The sequence below is a fragment of the Oculina patagonica genome, chromosome 7, assembly GCF_052425735.1.
Source record: "Oculina patagonica isolate OP01 chromosome 7, crgOcupat, whole genome shotgun sequence".
Lineage (NCBI taxonomy): Eukaryota > Metazoa > Cnidaria > Anthozoa > Scleractinia > Oculinidae > Oculina > Oculina patagonica.
The window spans coordinates 10,013,796-10,033,240 of NC_135764.1; the positions used below are offsets into that span (position 1 = coordinate 10,013,796).

General features: G+C 37.1%; 4 protein-coding genes across 19 annotated transcripts in view; 3 read left to right on the top strand and 1 right to left on the bottom strand.

Annotated features, from left to right (window-relative positions):
- LOC144660677 (uncharacterized) overlaps nucleotides 1-3,315 on the bottom strand; it is a 50,345-nt gene extending 47,030 nt beyond the window's left edge. For all 16 annotated transcript variants that reach the window (XM_078521377.1, XM_078521376.1, XM_078521375.1 and 13 more), the window contains exons 1-4: nucleotides 3,284-3,315; nucleotides 2,011-2,080; nucleotides 1,378-1,397; nucleotides 279-659 (exon numbers count right to left, since the gene is read on the bottom strand). In XM_078521377.1, coding sequence (XP_078377503.1) covers nucleotides 279-659; nucleotides 1,378-1,397; nucleotides 2,011-2,060 — 451 coding nt within the window. In that variant the 5' untranslated portion in view covers nucleotides 2,061-2,080; nucleotides 3,284-3,315. The remainder of the gene's footprint in view (nucleotides 1-278; nucleotides 660-1,377; nucleotides 1,398-2,010; nucleotides 2,081-3,283) is intronic.
- A 3,860-nt stretch (nucleotides 3,316-7,175) lies between these two features.
- On the top strand, nucleotides 7,176-9,150 carry LOC144659201 (potassium channel subfamily K member 3-like). Its single transcript, XM_078519636.1, has 3 exons — nucleotides 7,176-7,202; nucleotides 7,777-8,004; nucleotides 8,549-9,150. The coding sequence occupies exons 2-3, from the start codon at nucleotides 7,830-7,832 to the stop codon at nucleotides 9,148-9,150; spliced, it is 777 nt and encodes a 258-aa protein (XP_078375762.1). The 5' UTR covers nucleotides 7,176-7,202; nucleotides 7,777-7,829.
- Nucleotides 9,151-11,604: 2,454 nt separating this feature from the next.
- Nucleotides 11,605-14,765, top strand: LOC144661612 (potassium channel subfamily K member 15-like). Its single transcript, XM_078522414.1, has 3 exons — nucleotides 11,605-11,640; nucleotides 12,496-12,791; nucleotides 13,962-14,765. The coding sequence occupies exons 2-3, from the start codon at nucleotides 12,500-12,502 to the stop codon at nucleotides 14,519-14,521; spliced, it is 852 nt and encodes a 283-aa protein (XP_078378540.1). The 5' UTR covers nucleotides 11,605-11,640; nucleotides 12,496-12,499; the 3' UTR covers nucleotides 14,522-14,765.
- Nucleotides 14,766-17,063: 2,298 nt separating this feature from the next.
- On the top strand, nucleotides 17,064-19,318 carry LOC144661596 (potassium channel subfamily K member 15-like). The gene is made up of 2 exons (XM_078522401.1): nucleotides 17,064-17,463; nucleotides 18,520-19,318. The coding sequence occupies exons 1-2, from the start codon at nucleotides 17,172-17,174 to the stop codon at nucleotides 19,152-19,154; spliced, it is 927 nt and encodes a 308-aa protein (XP_078378527.1). The 5' UTR covers nucleotides 17,064-17,171; the 3' UTR covers nucleotides 19,155-19,318.
- Nucleotides 19,319-19,445: the final 127 nt, after the last annotated feature.

The following is a 19,445-nucleotide window of genomic DNA, read 5'->3' on the forward strand; positions in this document are numbered from 1 at the left end:
TTATTTTTACTTGTTAAAGAAGCAATTACCCTATGATTTATCTAGCATCTTTGGATATGATAGCCTCATGAATTTTCAAAACAACAGCTTAATACCATTAAAACAAAGGACGAAATTGAGTGGAAGTTGTACATGAAGTCAAATATAAGTAACCGATTATTGTGCCTGATTCTAAAACAATCACATAGAGGGAATGAGATAAAATAAAATAAAAATGTACAGAAAATTTTCTTCCTCAATATTATACAGGTTCTTACAGAAACCTGCACTTAACTTACCAAAACCTCCATTTCCACAGAAACGAAGCCAGCAACATGGAGTTCTCCCGAGCTTGTAGATGTAAAACCCATTACACTTCTTGATTTGGATAGTTGCCGACCAGCGACAGCAGTTTCCCGACCAATGAAAACAAACTTTGCCGTTGACAATCTGACCATTCCTAGTAGGATGCGGACTACTCAGCCATCCAGGAGCATGGGTTCCACACCGGTGAACAGGCACGCACGAGGTAGGCATCTCATAGCCCGCCGCTCCAGTGAATCGGTACCACCTAGGGCTGCGAATATCCTTCTGGTCACATCTCAGTACGTTGCCTCTGTGGACACCCGCTGCTCGGGTTCTGTCGTTTATCACGTGATGGTGATTACAATAGTCATATCCTAAATTAATAAAAAAAAACGAGTGTGTTAGAAGTTGAGAGTTAATAGTTCATAGCCAGAGTGCAAGAAAGCCTTATACAACGTTATGGATGGTTTATTGAATTTCGATGCACATGTGCATTTGCCTAACGTGTGTTTCGCAGAGGGGGAGAGAGGGCGGGGGGGGGGGGGACCAGGACAGACCAAAGGGGAGACAGAACCAAGAGCAGCGCGCGGAGCAGGGGAAAAGGGGAGAAAGCGCGGCAAGAACACAACGAGTTTTACTAATTAATATTAGAAATCTTCTAAGAAGGTGTCAAATTCAAGGAAAAAAGTATCAACACGCCAAAACGTAAACATTTTCGAAGTAAAAAATTTAATTTTATCTTTCTCGTCGTTTGAATGACGTTTAAAATTAATTGCTCCGGTACCTAAATTGGAATTTAGACTATAATTAATTAAAAATAAATTATTTACATAACAAAATTAAAACAGCTAGAACAGTGTAGGATTACTGATCAAGGATAACACAACGCAATAAGCAGAAGGACACCCAAGGAAGGAAACTTCTTTAAAGACAATGCATTACCAGGCCAAACTGTGAAGCTGAGAAAAGACGGTTTACAAAGATTTTTTTTTTAATAACAGTGTTTTTTTTATAGAAAAAGAGTAATTATCCTTTAGGAATAAAAGTCAACTGCGTCACATCATATAGTAAACCAGATAGAACTATACTTACCGTGTGATTGCTTCCAAGTCCTGAAAGATAAATAAACATAACAATTAACAAGTTAGAAATTAGTCTTTAAAATTAATTGATATATAATATTGATTTCTCTGTTGTTTAATCGGAGAATTGTGTAAAGCATGCAAACAGGAAGTATTTTGTTAAATTATTAAAAAAAAAACTTTAAATGGCATTTTAAATGTTTCCCTTGAAACCAGAGACAAAAAAAGAAACATGACAATGATAGTTGGTTGATCGTCAGCTAGAGATTGCTTGGATACCCGGTCTTAATTAGCATACATTATTACGACTTTATTTCTCCGTTTTTTCCGTAGTTTTTGTTTCGATTCAGGAGAAGATATATCTTACACTTGAGGCAGTGTCTCATCGGCTATCCAAACACCTCGAATTTCGAATAAAATACTTCGCTGCGCGTCGTATTTTGAACTCTCCTTTCGGTGTTTGAATATCCCGATGAAACACTGCCTTTCGTGTTTGATATATTACAACCCGAGGGATATTATAAGAAAAGTGAAAACGATATCAATTGCCAAGAATTAAATGGCAAATCCACTTCTTACCATCGAATTACGTAGTATTCATGATCACGCACAAGCGAGTTTAAGAAAAATTCAAACCACTTACTTTACTAATACGAAGAGGGTTAGCATCCATTTGATAATTCTAAAATCCATATTCAGAATGGGCCACACTCCTGAAAGATAATAGAAGACTGCTTAGGTTAACATAAGTTCATTATCATAATATAGGTTGCGATTAAAAAAAGTGCAAAAACCGTACACGAAGCGCCAAATGACGACAACGGAATTGTTAAATCGATCACAACTGTATGACAATCTTGCTCCTCGTTTAATCTTCAATTTAACTTAATTTGAAGCGCTGAGACAAAGAAGTATAAAGAAGGTAAAACTAATTAAAGAGGTTATTGCTTCGTTTGTTTTGTGATTTGACAAAAGCCAATTTTTGACAAAATTTTATTAAAAATTTTCCAGAAATATTTGTACTACGCTTATATTTAAGGCGGAAAAAAATCAGCGTAAAGAAGAAAATACTTGGAAGTTGTTTTTCAACAGGTGCCTCTCATTTAACTCCCTCCCTATCTGAAGAAAGAAAAAGAAGAACTAAATTCTGAGAAAGAAATAAGTGCAAGGTTAAACAATCAACTACTGTTTTCGTGTTGTGGAAATATAAAAAAAATAGAAAAATGATATTAATTTTCTAAAAAGCTATTTTGCTACTGAGTACGGTATGTGCATTCTTGAAATCGAAGGAAGCCTGAGAGCAACAGTTTTGTAGGTTAAAAAAAAAAGATGATGAGCAAGTTTTCGAAGGCTATGTAAAGTTAAACTGACAAGAAAACAAAAGATCCCATCCCATTCTGGGCTTAACAACGGAGAACTAATGTCACGCCTATAGAGTGCTTTTTATCGTAATTGAAAAATTTGACATAAACGCCTTCATCTTTTCAAAAACAACTTAAGTGATCTCGCCGCTGAAGTGCTTTTATAATGTTGTCACGAGCCGGGAATAAAAGCGGCATATATTAGAGCGAACACTTTAAAAATTATGTAGACAGCGTTTTTTTTTTTACTAAAAATGTGTTATACCGCTAATTTAAAGGTAGTGCTATGTGAACTCAAGGCACAAGAGACCACTAAGTGACCATGACTTGGGCTCAGCGGAATGAATACTCTGTGTATGTGTCTGTCTTTGAATTAAGACACAGATGCGTTAAGAATTGTTTCGAGAAGTTCGTATTATTTCTGGCGTAAAAACATCCAGTAATGATTGCCGAACGAACCCCTTCTCTCCATAATCATGCGGAAATGCAATATCTTTTATCTTGTCTTTGACATTTAAAAAATAAATTAATGGTGTGCATGTAAAACTCACTTACCAGTCACGAAGTGTTAGGCGATTAACCGTTGAAGAGAAAAGCGCTCATAATTTCCGTTTTACCCCTTTAAATCGACGTTTAAGGTAAATAATTAGCGTTTGGGTGACATTGTTGATTCCAAATAATTAAATCTTGCCAAATTCAATTAAAAACTAATTTAATGTGTCCCCTTGTTAAGTAAATCCTGCGAAAAGAAAATTATAAAAATCAAATGCGGAAAACGTGTGCTCTCGAAATTCGCTTGCCACGTTCGGCAGGTGAACAAATGTATGTAAGACTCGTTCTTGTCTTAAACCAATTAAATCAATCTGTAGTAAGTGCTTCTGTCTTATAATGAACAAAATTTTTCCCTCTCCACCGTTTGTGTTATTCAGACTGGATAGGAAAGAGATGTAAATATAACATAGCTAGGAAATTAAAAAACCTGTTAAAAAATTAAAATACCAATAAAAAGGTGGCATCTAAAAATTAAGTCTGAATGAAAACATGGCGTATTCATAATAAACACGGAATAAGATCAAGATTAAAACGAGCCTGGTAAAAAAAAAGTTTAAAATATGAATAACTTGTGAGGCATATTATTTTTATTATTATCTGTTTGGTAACAGACCGCAGTTTGGACAGAGTTTCGATAAAGACATAATTGTTTGTTAATCTTATCCCTGGTTCTACTTTAATTTCTCAGATTCAAATAATATATATATGGAGATTTAGAAAAAAATTAACGGTGACAAACTTGAAGAAAAAATTGAAAATGATATCACCGCATTTAATTCTTTGTTATTATCTTTTATTTTCTGATTTTTCTCTGGCAGAAATTGCAATAGTTTTTTTATGAGACTTTTTATGTGTTTTTTTTTTAACTGCGTGAAAATTATTTGGCATAACTGTCATAAGCATTTACTTTTCCATTATTGTTTAACATACTTCTAATTCAAAACGATTTCGGCGAGAACATTTTCAATTTGAAACAAAATAAACAAAAAGTTTTACAACACAGACTCACTTTAAAACAAAAGCAAAATGCAACCTCAACACGATCTGTTACGACCATAGTCAGCCATACAGTAACAGAGTTATCGCTTTTTCCACTCTTTCCTTCTCAAACTCTAATGGAATTAAACTTGCATTCGTTGCATTCGTTACTTATGGAAACCACTTTTTGCGTTATGTAGGACCCAAACTATAAGGCAAACTTTCTACGGTTAACAGATCAGCCAAGACACTGCAGGCTTTTACAAACCGTATTCGCAAAAAAGATATAACTCGCTTAATGGACAACGGCTGTAAGGGATGCATCCTATGCTGCACATAGTGCCTCTCAAGTCAAGTCATTATTATTATTTTCTTTTTTTAACAATTAAGATTTAAACATTTTTCTATATCATAGATTATAATAACATTTTTATATGACTTATATATATTTTTATTGTATTTATATTTAGTATTAGTGTAGCTTTTAGTTTTTAGCAGTGTCCCCTAATTAGTATGGTATTATTTTCCAGGCTATAAGGCTTTTGACACTTAAATAAAGTTTCTTATCTTATCTTAGACTGGGGAAGGAAACAAACAGAAGGTGCCTGCGCTATAATTAAATAAAAATATATATATGGGCAAATGTTTTGGTTCGTCACTAGAAGGCAGCCATGTATCAGGTTTAATTTGTTCTGTTTCTCGATTTTCTGACCGGTAATAACCATTTACTGATACTTTAGAAAATCTTCTTGTTTGAAAGGTGTGTGTCCCCTAGCGTGGGACAATGAAGGAACATTAACGGCGCATTCTTTGGTACTATTCTGACTATTCTCGTTTTGGTTTATGAATGACAGAATACACGGAATATCAATTCTCAAAAGAACTCATATTCTTAAAACGGAATACTGGTGGCGGAGTATCTCAAAAAAGCCCATATTCTGCCTATTCCAATAAACCGTATTCTGTTCATTCTGCCATCGAAAGCAGTATGAACGGAATAGTATTCTTTTCATGCTAAAAACGGAAATGCTCCAAAAAGATCGCGATCACCGTCTGTTCCGAGTATTTCCATTCCGGAATAGTCCCAAAAGAATGCGCCCTAAGTTTATGAGATTGACAGAACGCTTTCAGAACTTTAAACGAAAGATTAGGCCTTAAACATGAAAACAATGGGTTTCAAAGTTTTGCAAGAAGAGCCACAGCGGCAGTAAAAGCGGTTTTTAGGTAAAACAGAAAAAAGGATAAACTTGAAAGTTCTCCATCACTTGGAGAAAAACACATACGTGCATTTAGTCTTTCTACACTAAAAGCGGAGCCTTGTTGCAGGGACGGCGGAGCAGTTTTCCAGGTGGGGGGGGGGGGGGGGGGAGACTCTTCTCTCAATAAGTCTTTATTTTTTCGGAAAAAGTGGGGGGCTAAAGCCCGCCAACCCCCCCCCCAGCCCCCCCTGCTCCGCTGTCCCTGTGTTGTTAATCAAAAGCGACTTCCCATACTAGGGAATGAATAAAGTGACCAAACTGCGAAGTGAAATAGCCGAATTTTATATAAACCAAAAAAAGTCAGGATAATTTTTATCCATTCTTCTTCAGTAAAAGCCATATATTAAAACTAATAACCGTTACGTCGTTTGGACGAAAACTTTAAAAACGCGACTGAAACAAGCCATTTTGTTTTCTGCCTTTCCCCAGTCTCATCGATTGTTGTTTAAATTAAGCGCCACCGGGCCCGGGGGGGGGGGGGAAACACTCATTACAATTACGCAACTGTATAAAATAAATAATAAGCATGATCTTTATTAGCGACACGAGCAATAGCGTAAGGACAAGAGTCCATACAAACATTGAGAAAAGCAACCATTAACAAAAGGACCAACGCATTGTGATTCTTCTGCTCGCGCTTAAATTTGCGTCAAAATACTTAAAAAATAATTAAATATATTTAAAAAAAGAGAGAAGAGGGAAACGCTGCGATATTTACGCCAGGCAAGGTGTTAGGAAGGGGTTGAAGATGTAAACTTTCCACCTCGACGGTACATTATTTATGAAAACATATATTTGTAACACCAGTCAGTGAAAGGGTTCGCGTAATGAAAATAAAAATTGTATTAAGCAAGTCAATGAAGCCCATTAATTATACATGTATTTTGCTCATTCATTGCTTTTTCTGAAGTTATTTCAGTCATTGTTTTTCTTTTAATTTTGTTTGACCTTTTCTTGATTTAACATGACAAAGACTTCAGTGATTCCGCGCTGCAGCAGACTTGGATTGTGGCGAAAGACTGGAGATTGATTGTTCCAGGAAGTGCACTATATTTGTTTCAGGTCTAATGGATGAGGTCCTCTGTTAGTATAGAAACAAGCAAATGCAAACTTTAATGGAGGAACTATCTTATGAAGACAATGCAATTGCTCGTTATGATAACAACTTTGTCAGCTTTGAGTCAAAAAATCAATATCTGCAGGATCATTTCTAAATAGAGAGTGGATAGATCAAATATTTTGCTTCACAAGTCATTCCTTATCACATTTTTTGTGGCAAGGAACAAAAGTTAGGCGTCTAAAAAAAGAAAAAAACGTAAGAGACGAAAATAGTTTTTTGTTCCAGGGAATACTATTTTGTGCAGAATTCGCCAGTTACTTGTTAGTTTTTTTTTTTTTTGTTCTTTTTTGTTTCTGCTTTTCAAATTCAAATTCAGACGGTGCAGGTGGGTGAACTTCTGATTAAAATTCACTGTCTTTTGTCAAATTAACAGGAAGTAGGAACTGACAAGGTCCAATATAAAGCGTAAAGAACAACGTTTGATTGAGTACAATTCTTTATGAACACTAAGAATTTGCACTAGAAATTTTCTCGAGCTGCGAACAAGACCGTTATTTTTAATAACTCCAATTTCGATCACTTTATGTGAGCTAAGCTACGAGTACCTGTATCAAACATCAAAAGGGTAAGTTTGAATACAAAAAAATTAAATATATATTATTAATCATCGTATTCGTTAAACTACCTTGATCGATAGAATATGCCAGGTTATTATACTCAATACTATAAAGTGTGATTCGATGCCCTGTAACTTCTTCGTAAAATATTGTAGAAAATCCCGTTCAAATGTCAACCCCTACAAGCAAGCAAATAAATTGCAATTGATATATTGTCTATATTGACCTTGTAACTTCAAAAATTAAAAGCTTCTCTGTCGACGTGGGAATAATAAATCGAGCCTTTCGACCAAGAAATTATTTAGTTCACACTTCAGTGTAGTTGCCTTCAAATCTTACGTCCATGTTAAAAATGAATCAAAATGTATTTGGCAAAATACAAAAAGGATGGAAACACAATGGCGAATTGTAAGTAACTTCGGATAAAAAAAAGCCTGGGTGAAAAGTTTCTCTTCCTCCTTCGTTGAGGGCAGCAAAAGCTACATTTTAAGTAATAATTATCATTTATTTATAGCCCAATGCATCCACTTCTCCGGAAAACAATACTACGTGTTACATTGTTTAACGCGTACTGCATTTTAGTTGCTTGGATTTTTACCCTGATTGAGAAAAAAGAAGAACCAGCTTACCAAAGAATGGAAAGGATGTTGAACGAACTTAGAATGGAAATGGATCAAAAATATAACATGACAGATAATGATTTTGAGAACTTTGTGACCAGAGCCTCAGCGGCTGCGGAAGAAGGCGAAGAACTGGACTGGAGTTTTGTGAACAGCTGTGGATTCGTGTTCGCAGCTTTCACCACGATAGGTAAAGTATGAAACTGTAGATTTGGATTTTGCGAGGTTTTTATACACAGGTTATCAGCCTGATCAAGGGTTTCATCATATAAGTTAACCACCATTATTCACTGGATCACAGCACACTACACCACAACACATAAACCAACGAATGTTGTCTTCCAGTTTGTTCACCACAGACAAAATAATGCATTTTTCTAGTCAGCGAAATCTGGAAACAGGAATTGCGATCTCGTTGGCAAAAATAAGCTTACACGATCAGCTATGTCCCATGAAACGGCGAGCCAATGAACACGGACAAACAGTCGACGACGCGGGAACACGGCAGGGGGCGTGTGTGTGTGTGTGGGGTGGGGGGGGGGGGAGGGGAGGGAGGGAAGAGCGAACACAACAGAAACGGAAAACGACACGGGGCGCCAAAAGAACCCGGAAAACGCCGGCATCCAGAGAGAAGCCACCAGCTGAAACTGAAAGCTTTACCTCTTAACTTTTTAACCCAGTATTAGTCGGAACTGTGAATTATTTAATGTTTTTATTATTTCTTCAAAATTCAGGGTTTGGAAATATGACACCCAAAACTCAAGCTGGCAAAATTATCACCATACCAGCCTGTATCTTTGGTATTACCATAACTATGTTGGCCTTCAAAACAGCAGGAGAACTCTTGGCCTCCTGCATAAAGTTCTGTGTGATAAAAACAGAAAAAGGCCTTCTTAAACGGGTAGAAATTAAACATATTATGAAGAAGACCTTCCTAATCTCTGAAACAGTAATGATTGTTCTACACGTCTTGGTAAGTATATCAGCCACATTCATCGAGAACTGGAGTTTTCTGGACAGCTTTTACGCATGGTTTGTAGCCTTCACAACGATCGGTTTTGGCGATTACGTGCCATTTGATGCAGCTGCTAAGAGAGCAGACCGTGGGGAAACTGGCAGCCATCTTGTGATGTTTCTTCTTCTCTACTATCTTCCTTACGTTACTGGCCTTAGCCTGATGTCGTGCCTTTTCACCTGCCTGGTGGACTCTGTGGACTACATTCGGGATTTCCAAGATCGTTTTATGGACAGATGCTTAAACTTGTTTAAACGCACGCGGAAGAGAGTTTGCTGCAAGCGAGAAGAGAACGAAGTTCATTGCGCATCTCTGGAATGAACAACTCGTGGAGGCAAGAATGAACAACTCGTACAACTCGTTGAGGTAGCGTGAAACGAGTTGTTTAAGGCGCTGGTGTGTTGTAATCCGGAAGTCCCGGGTTCGATCTCTCCCCCTTGCCACTAACTGGATTTGTTTTCGGTCGCTTCGAGCCAAAATCCTCGGTCACGCTTAGTATAATTTATAGCCAACTGGTCTGCCTCCTGCTAGCTGGGATTTTTAAATTTGCAATTTTCATGAAGAATATTTCTTTACTCTGTTTCAGTGACATGACTGTAAACTAGCTATCTCGAAGAGAAGCTTAGTGTATGACCACTATAAGCAACATTTACATTACAACAAAAGATCCGAAAAATACCCAATAACCTATAAACCCTGGGATATCTTCAAGATGCTAGTACCTCTAGGTGAAGTTTGTGACTCAAACAGTCCTGAATAAAAGAATTGTAGCGTTTTTACGGCATTCTTCTCGGGAAGGGCTACTAATGTACAGACTAAAAACGTCTGTGTTCACGCAATTATAATAAAACTGACAATTGGCACGCAAATAGTTTTTGAAAGCATGTACCTTAATTTCGCCGTATGTGTTACGCAGCATACGAGCTTAGCTTCCTATCATACCTGGGATAGAAACAAACAAACAAACAAAAAAAAAAAACAGGAAAAATATTTCCCCTGGAACGAGCTATCATCTCAGCTATTTGAAGTGGCAATACAGCGCTACTTACTCTACGTTGTGAGTAACGTTAAGCAAATTGATGAGTTATTTGAGACCATCTGTCAAATATATTTTATGTGATGAATGGACATGATTTAACATATTGAGTATGAAAATACCACAAAGGAAACGTCAAGGATTCAGTAGGTTGGCCGCAAAGATTTAGATGGTTACATACGATTATGTGCTGTCTATCAACAAGCTCCTATGCCCACTAGAAATGAGGAGAATAATGGAGAATAATATGTTGTTTGTGTGTGCTGCCATCAATTGTTTATTTCTTAAAGCATTTCTTTAGAAATAGAGAATCGAATGCTAAAGGTGAAATAATTAACCATGCAGCTCCTAAGGCTGACCAAAATTCAACTGCTCTTCACAGCGTCAGAACATTTCCGGACCTAATTGGTGAGAAAAAAGAAAGTCGTCAATCAGAGAACATGTGCTGGTTTGCTTGCCATGTGCAGGGGCAAGTAATGTAAGCCTCAGCGCCTCTTTTCGCCTTGGTCTTGTTAATGGCACTTGCGAAATATTGGGGTACAGCCTGCGATGGATACATCCTCAAGTACAGTAGAGTCCCCGTGTTAAATATAAATAGCCTTATATGTAATAGTTAATAATAGTTTTAATATAAATAGCTTATATACTTTCTGTAATTCAGTCATATCTTCTTCCATGTCTTCTAATCGGTTCTTCTTCTTCTTCTTCTTCTTCTTCTTCTTCTTCTTCATCTACCTTTATTAGAATAAAAAAAGTTCACTTGTCATTTCACTTATGATATACATTGTATAAGAAACTGAAAAATAAGTTAGTTAAGTACGTTCGAATCGAGGCGGTCTAACAAATTAAAACTCCCATTTTTTGTTATGTGAAACAAGTAAATACCTGCACGTTTGAGAATTGAAGAATTAGGTAAGGTCTAGGAACAGCTTCACTCATATACCGAACCTAATTCATTAAATAGTGCCTTTTAGAGCAGCGTGAGGACTGCGGGTGGTCTCGTCAGTTACAGCAGTTTCTAAATATGAACTAAACAACCGAAGGGCATAGTGAAGATCACTGGAGGAGGAACCCGGAGAAAAAAAAAGGAGAGGAGAGAAGAGAGAGGGAGAAGGACCAGACAGACGGCCGCCAAGCGGGCACAGAGAGGCCCACCCGGTCCGCCACCGGCAGCGCACCGAAAGTAGACGACCCGAGTTTAAAAATAAGTAAAGGAGATGATCACGTTAAGAGAGGCACCGGATACCTAAGCCACTTTCGCTCAAGATCCTAAATCAAACCTCCGAATCGGCCTTAGTTACACGATGCAATTCTGCTGTACTTTGTAATTCAGCAATTTTGTTTAGGGCACGAGTCGAGTACACTAGGATAAACTTGAACCAGCCCTAAATATATTTTTTTCCTTATCTCTTTTTCAATACAACGTTTTTAATTTTGCATGTTGTTTCATCGTACAAAAATGTAATTTACAGGAATCTCACTGGGTGGGTAAACATAATACGCTTTACTTTCTTTTATCGTGTTATGTTCATGTTATGTTCATTTAAAATATTTGTTTACTCTGCTTTCAAAGGCTTGCCTCTGTTGAAGCTATCTACAATTACATTTATATTTTGAATTACATTCACATTTGTATGAACCAATATCATGCCAAATAAAAATCCATTTGAATGTAAATTCATTATATATTATTTACGATTTATGAGCAAACTTTATCAGCAAAACAAAACGTTGGAACTTGAATGAAGCTGGGTATTTCAGCGAAAGCTAGAAAGGTAACGATTACAGTTTGATTTTAAGCATAGATAAAAGCCTTTGTTGATTTTTTTATTAATTATGTTACAGTCAAAAGGGGTAAAAAAATAGGCAGGTTTTGCTATATATTTTTGTAACTATGCTTAACGAACGGTCATATATGTTGTTGTCCTCCAACGGTTGTATACATTGATTTCTCCAAATTATCATAGTCGTTTCGGGTTTTCAGTTCTTTGTTAATCCCGTCAAGGCACGCAAGTAAATAAATAAAATCTGATTACGACACAAGCTTAAACGTGAAAAATCTAAGACGAGAGCGACCACAGACTACCAGACGAGTGTGTCAACCACTTTCTCTGCGATGAGCCCTTTTAGTTGTTTTTAGATTATACTTTTCTGCTTTATATTCAAATCAACGTACTTTTGTTTAAAAAATGGCCAAAAAAGTTAATTTTGAAAAAAATGCCAGATACGTACATGTAAGAAATTTAAAAAAAAAACTCTACACTGCATTAAATTAATCACAAAGTTATGTTTAATTTGTTTCACAGGTTTTACAAAAAAACAAAGGTTATTTGACTAAATTTTTAATTTTAATGTGTTGTGAGCGTTTTGGCTTTTCCTACCAGTCTTTTTTTTTTCATTTCTCCATGCTAACCAATTTTCCCAACTACGTTATATTATGTTATTTACTACCTTTTGGTATATAAAAGTTAGTATTAAATCATTTTTGGCTTGATTGCCTCAGCCCACGGTATATTTGTAATAACGGGGAACAATAACCGTAGCGATGTAGTTAAAACTTGCTGCGTGTTACATACAATCGACTTTGTGTTTTTATGTTCTGAACTGATGTTTTGTATATTTGTTTTTAGCGACATGCATCCACTCCTTAGAAAGGCATTATTGCGCCTTGGTATATATAAAATATACTGCTTGTTTGTTGCTTGGATTTTTACCCTGATCGAAAAACGAGAGCAACAAGCTTACAAAAGAATGGAAAGGATGTTGAACGAACTGAAAACGGAAGTTAATTTGAAATATAACATGACAGACAATTACTTTGAGAGTTTTGCAAGAAGAGCTGCAGCTGCCGTGTCAGAAGGTGAAGAACTGGACTGGACTTATCTGAACAGTTTAGGATTTGTCTTTGCTGCTGTCACAACAATAGGTAAAGTTTTTAACTTTTACTGACCAGAGGGTCGGCAAAAATTGCTCTTTAACAAAACAAAAACGTATTTTATCACGTACCATAAGTTTTCCATGTCATATGGATAAAACTTAGATGTTTGTGCTTTTCCTCTCACTATTGTTATTTTAACGTAGTAAACTTTTATTGTGAGTTTATTGTTACGATAAAGCCTTAAATTTTCTCTACGACTAGCTGTGTACATTTAGTAAATAAACCCGTTAAGGCGGCTGGTATATTGGAGGATAATGCCCGAGGCTGAAAGATTGTCGAAAAATGAACAGTTGGCCGAGAAGCGAAGCTTCTAGGGCAACTGTGAAATTTTAAGGACACTCTTTCAGACAAGGGCATTATCCTCCAATACACCAGCAAGCCAGAAAGGGGTTTATTTATTTTATAACCCTCCGAATTATTTCTAAAACGCGTTTCATCGCCAGTAAATTTATAGGAAAAAACCTACGTAATAAAACTGGCGTAACTGTGGTTGAAACAAATGTAAGTTGATTGGTTTACGTGATTTTGAACTCTTTGATTTCATTAAAAGTTAGAATTAAATAAGGTGACTTCATTCGTTTGTTTTGTGCCTGCCTACAAAATCGGGCGACGGATATCAAATCGGACGGGGTATATTCGCTGATACCCGTCGTCCGATTTTGTACCACGTGATGCATTTTGTCCAATGAGCGCGCGCAAAAATTAATGGGTGGGTTATAAAGCTAAATACCCCGATACCCCATTCATAGCTGGGATTTAGTGGTGCCGTTCACTACCCATTCCCCTTCCATTCGTCTGTACTTCCAGCAACTATTTATGTATTAACTTAAGTGACGGTTGGCGTTGTACACGTGGAAATGAAATCACCAATCTAACCACCACCGCCACCATCTTGGATTCGCTAAATAAGATTCCCACATTCATGTGCGAAAAAGTCAATTGACACTAAGAGGGCACCTTAGTCATGCGGCATGATTAATTCCGGCAAGCTGGGAGGCAAGCTACGTTAGGAACGTCGAGCATGACTGGTCAAAGTCGCTTTGTTTTTGATGTTCCAGAGCGTAGCTTGCTCTCTAGCATGGTGGATTTTGTACCATGTGAGCTGCAAAGAGCCCATTTCAAACTTTAATATGATTGTTGTATGAATGCTTTCTTCAGGATTTGGAAATATCACACCGAAAACACAACTCGGCAGAGGTATCACCGTCATTTCCTGTCTCGTTGGTATCCCCATAACCATGTTGGCCTTTAAAACAGCAGGACAGCTCTTGGAAGCTTTCATTAGGTACATTGTTGTCAAAACAGAAACTGTTGTGCTCAAAAGGGCTGAGCCGAAACATGTCAAAGAGAAAAAGTTGGCCGTATCGTCTACACTAATGGTTTTTCTGCTTGTCACCGGAAGTGCGTACACCATGTTCTTTGAGAACTGGAGTTTCCCAGAGGGTTTTTATGCGTGGTTTATAACCTTTACAACCATTGGTTTTGGCGACTATGTACAACTGGAATCACTTCAGAAGAAAGTCGACCGTGGGGAAGCCGAGTCATATCGTCTGATATTTAATTTAATCATTTTTCTGCTGCCTTACGTCATTGGCTTGAGCCTTGTGTCGTGTATCCTGAGCTGCATTGTTGACTCCATGGATGAAATACGAGATTTCCGCGATCACTATTTAAACTGTTGCCCAAATCTGCTTTCCCTTATGCGTCGAGCGTTTTGATGCAAAGTGGAGAGTAATGCAGTCGATTGTGTACCTCAAGAAACAAGTTAAACGATCTGTAAACTGCTAATAATTTGCACTGGAATTAAAGTATTCCACGAGCTATGGACTATTGGGTTAGCTGCTTATAATAGCTCGGAGTGATGCCACCTTCTTCATCCAGTAAACTGTTCCATTCCAAAGTCTGAAAATATAAATTATTGCGTGTATATCGAGAAACATACTCAACGACCTGGAAACCGATAAAGGGGCCATAAGGCAGCATTATTTCAGGTTATTTTTGCATTGGAGGAGAAAAAGGAAACGCGAAGGAAGAAAAAAGAGAGGAAGGCCGGGGAGCAACGACGAATTTTTTGCTTTGCCCCAGCCTTTTTTGCTGGCAAGAAAACATTATTGTACCCCTGAATTTAATTTTTCATGATGACGGAATGATAGAAGGACTGGTGGTTGTTTTACAGGTAAATCAACTAGCGCACTGAAAGATATCCTGCGAATGCAGGCTTTTTTACCGCCGCGAAAAAAAGAACGCCTGATCGCAGGTTAATTAAAACATATTTCACATAACAAGCAATTGAGCGAGAGAGAATTGAAAACTTGGTCGCTCACCCGGGTGGCCGGGAAATGACGACGAAATAAGTTGCACAAAATAATCATAACGCAAATTAAAACTAGATATTCTCGTTCAAATTGCTAAATTTTCGTTTGAAGCATCGTCAGCTTGCGACAATTATAGTAAGAATAATTTTCGCAATCTTTATTTTTCACGGAAATGCGAAATTGGCTATTTCTTCACTTATGAAAACCGGATGGTAATCGTTGTGTCGCGTTCGCGGAAAAAAAGGAAAAACACTTCGCTAAACTAAGACATAACACTTACGGGCGCGGGGGGGCCGGCGGGCGAAGGGGGGGGGGGGGCGGCCGAGGAGGGCCGGCGCGAGGGCCTAAGACATAACAACTTAAAATTGACACAACAGGTTTTCCAGTGTTGAATATTCTGTTAGCTGTGCTTGCATCTAATTGCACTTAAAATATGTCATTTTTGCTTTTCGCATGTAAACATTTTAGGTAGCATCACGCAGAGTGTTTGGTATTTCTTCTTGTTCTATTCCTCGTATTTATTTAAAGGAACAATAATTATAATAACAATCCACGGAGATTCTGGAGCTTAATACACTCGAATCTCGACTCATATGAAGAGAGGTAACTCAAAACAGTCAAACATGCATCTCATGTAAAGAGCTTTATAAGGCTGCTTTAAGTACGTCAATATAGCAAAATTAACCACGTGAGCCACGAGGAATATAACCCACCCGTATTTATATATTATTTCTTTAGGATTCTGAACTTTATATATAAAGTAAACGTCGTCATTGTTATTAACTTATGAATTTATTAACGATTGCATGTCATTACTTTGTAGCTTTATATAGTTTAGTTTGGAATATTCATATTGATATAATAAACTCAAGCCAAGTCTATCGTCCTCTTGTCTTCGTTTACATAATATTCAAACAATGAAATACTAACTCAAATATTCAAGTACCTGCACTATATGTTTAATGAACTGGGCTGTCATGATAACAGAGCTCACACTGACAGCAAATGTAATTTAAGGCAGTGGTGCTGAATACGGAGAAAAATGTCTGCAAAGTTTATGAGTTTAGGAAATTTATATTATAGAAGCGGTTTGATTTGACAGGTGGACGATTTTTTTAATTTTATCATTATAACTTCTCCACAATTGACCCAGTTGATTACTGCTGCAATAAGAGTTCTAGCGCTCTAAACCGTTCGGAGCCAGTATCCTATTTAAGCAAAACTCGCATCAGGGGTTCTTTTTTCCAAGGAACTTGCTTTGATGTAAAACCATTTAAATGTAAATTCTTAATACTGTTATTAATGATTCATGGTACACCATCGGTAAAAGCAAACTTCAGCGAGCGGAGCATACTGTGGTTAATACAAAAAACGAAGGTAAGTTTTAGCTCTTGAATTCAGAATCAGTTATTGCCATTTCGTTCAACGTGGATTTAGGTAATTTAAAAACACATTGTAAATTTATTTTTTACAAAAGACCTAATTAAACAACAAAGTTGTACGAGTATTGCTTTGGGCGCAATTGTGGAAGGCAAAAACAGCCTTAGCAAAACGGTTATGAGCGGTAAGTATTATAACGTAATCCTATGTATGAACTTATTTGAGTATATGAGTTTACTTCAGTTATCGCATTTGGTATTATATTTATACAGATAGCCAGTCTACTGTCTTGCAAAAATTGTGTTAAAGCAATGTTTAATAACACAATAATACAAACAACATCAAACAACAAGCCTGCTATTTAACAAGGTGGTCACAGTCGCTAACGAAGGGTCTCATGTACTTTACATTACGACAGTTTTTATTTACGAGATGTCATCGTCAAAATAGGGTCAGCGAAAATCGAAACGCAAATATCTGTCTAGGAATCAAAAAATGCTTCCGTGTCCATGTTGTTGAATGGAGCTTCATGGGTCATTTTAACACGAAATTATAAATAAACAATATGTACCTTTTTAAACACAAGACTAAGAGCTCAGCCTCGAGAAACAAAACTGTTTTGAGAGTTTAACTTTACTTTACCTTTTATTTCTGGGATATTTTTTTTAGGACAATGCATCCCCTTCTTGGAAAAACGCTACTACGTGTTACACTGTATTACGCATATGGCTTGTTCGTTGCTTGGATTTTCACCCTGATTGAAAAAACAGAGGAATCGGTACACGACAAAGCGGGCAATATGTTGAAGGAATTGAGAGCGGAAATCGATCTAAAATATAACATGACAGACAATGACTTCGAGAGTTTTGTAAGAAAGGCCGCAGCGGCTATGGAGATGGACAGGGAACTGGACTGGACTTTTCTGAACAGCTGTGGATTCTCTTTCGCTGCCATTACCACAATAGGTAAGATATACAACTGCAAATGATTTATAAATCGTTTATAAGATACTAAGAAGCGATTCAAGGAGCGAGCATGGCGTTATTCCTTGTGATCACTCGAACCCTACCATAAATTATATATCATATACTAAGTCGAAAAGCTAAGGACCGTTGGCACACCCCAGCGCTTCGCTTTACTTGCTACTGTTTAATTACACCATAAATGTATTCCATGATACACCAGAGAATATGAGAACTTTTTTAAAGTTATTAACTCATAAACATTTCGCCATAATTTGAGTGCTTATACACTTTGTCTATTAAGGTTACCGCTTTAGGGATGCCTGTCGTCATATTGCCAATTTGTTTTGTAATTAGCATATTATGGTTGAGCATAAATTATGCAGTTCCCAAAAATGGACTTAAGACATGATTTTTGTTGTAAATGTTTTTTTTTTCTTTTTATAATCTAATGTAAAAATAATTAATATTAAGTTATTGCAAAATTTACGATCAAAGAGATCCACCACATTTAGACTCCTTCAAATGTAAATAATAAAGCTGAATTTCAAAATCCTGTGGTGGAAAATGGTCGTTTGGAATAAAATAAAAACAACCACAATCATATTCAAATTCACTTTATCTATAAATGTTTATGTATGTCCCTCTACTATTTTCAACTCTACATGAAAACTTCGATTGAAGTTCTAGACTGCGTTTTCGAGTCTCTGGATTCATGATTAATTCCGGGTTTAAGTTAAGAAACATAAGATCCATGCCTTGATTCAAGAAACCGGATTGGGAATTTTTTTCTAGCCTGGGTAGCTGGCGGTTTTGTTGAGGTTCAGACAACGAGCGGCCAGAGGGCCAGACAACGAGCGGCGAAGCTGCGAGGCAAAATTTTTTCCAAACTGCTCCGATTTCAAACAAGGAAGTCTATACGGTTTTCTGATTCCTGTCAATTTTAATTAATCTTAGCCTTCCATTTAATCCTTATATTACAAATTGTAAAACATTTTTCATAAGCAGCCAATTGAAGCATATACACACATTTATTGTTGTGTGGTTGCCTTTTATTAGGATTTGGAAATATTACACCAAAAACACAACTTGGGCAAGGTATCACCATCGTCGTCTGCATCATTGGTATTCCGATAACCATGCTGGCATTGAAAACATCAGGAGAGCTCTTGGCTACATGTATCAGGTTTCTTATCGTCAAAACAGAAACTGTTCTGCTTAAAAGGGCTGAACCCAAGCATGTCAAAATGAAGACGTTTCTTGCGGCAAGTACACTTATGGTTGTTCTAAACATATTAGCAAGCGTTTCATCGACTTTTCTTGAAAGCTGGAGTTTCGTAGAGGGCGTGTACGCGTGGTTTATTACTTTCACCACGATTGGCTTTGGTGACTTTGTACAAATGGAATCAATGGTCAGAGAGGTCGACCATGGGGAGACCTCGAAGGGTTATCTCTTACTTTATGGGATTCTCTGCAGTATGCCCTATGTGATAGGACTGAGTCTCACTTCATGCCTTTTGACCTGCCTCGTCGACTCCATTGATCATATAAGAGATTTCCGTGATCGCATTGTGCGTTATTGGCCAAATACTATGACGTCAGTCTTCAGAAGGTTGCTTTGCTGCAAACTATCTAATTATGACGTAAAAGGTGAAGACAATCAAGAATACTGTAGTTCTCAGCAGATGAGCTAAAAGCCATCCGTACCCTCACTCGGAAAACCATGCAAACAGATACTGTTGAAGAAGATCCAACAAATTGTCGATAAGCATTCATTCTACACAAACTACTGCAGAATACCAACTAAAGGAAAAGTTATCAGACTAATTTCTTCGGAATAAACAAGGAGTCGATATGAAGCTAAGTCCCACACTCGTTAAAAAATCATCATAACAAGACAGTTTCTCATTTTAACGACGTTGTTGTAGCTATGCTTTTAGGTAGCATGTTCCAGAGTCTAGGGGCAGCAATATAAAAAGATCTTT

Coding starts and splice junctions, on each gene's coding strand:
- LOC144659201 (XM_078519636.1), top strand. CDS start 7,830: ATGGAAAGGATGTTGAACGAACTTAGAATGGAAATGGATCAAAAATAT. Junction 8,005..8,548: donor CGCAGCTTTCACCACGATAG/GTAAAGTATGAA, acceptor TTCAAAATTCAG/GGTTTGGAAATATGACACCC.
- LOC144661612 (XM_078522414.1), top strand. CDS start 12,500: ATGCATCCACTCCTTAGAAAGGCATTATTGCGCCTTGGTATATATAAA. Junction 12,792..13,961: donor TGCTGCTGTCACAACAATAG/GTAAAGTTTTTA, acceptor TGCTTTCTTCAG/GATTTGGAAATATCACACCG.
- LOC144661596 (XM_078522401.1), top strand. CDS start 17,172: ATGCATCCCCTTCTTGGAAAAACGCTACTACGTGTTACACTGTATTAC. Junction 17,464..18,519: donor CGCTGCCATTACCACAATAG/GTAAGATATACA, acceptor GCCTTTTATTAG/GATTTGGAAATATTACACCA.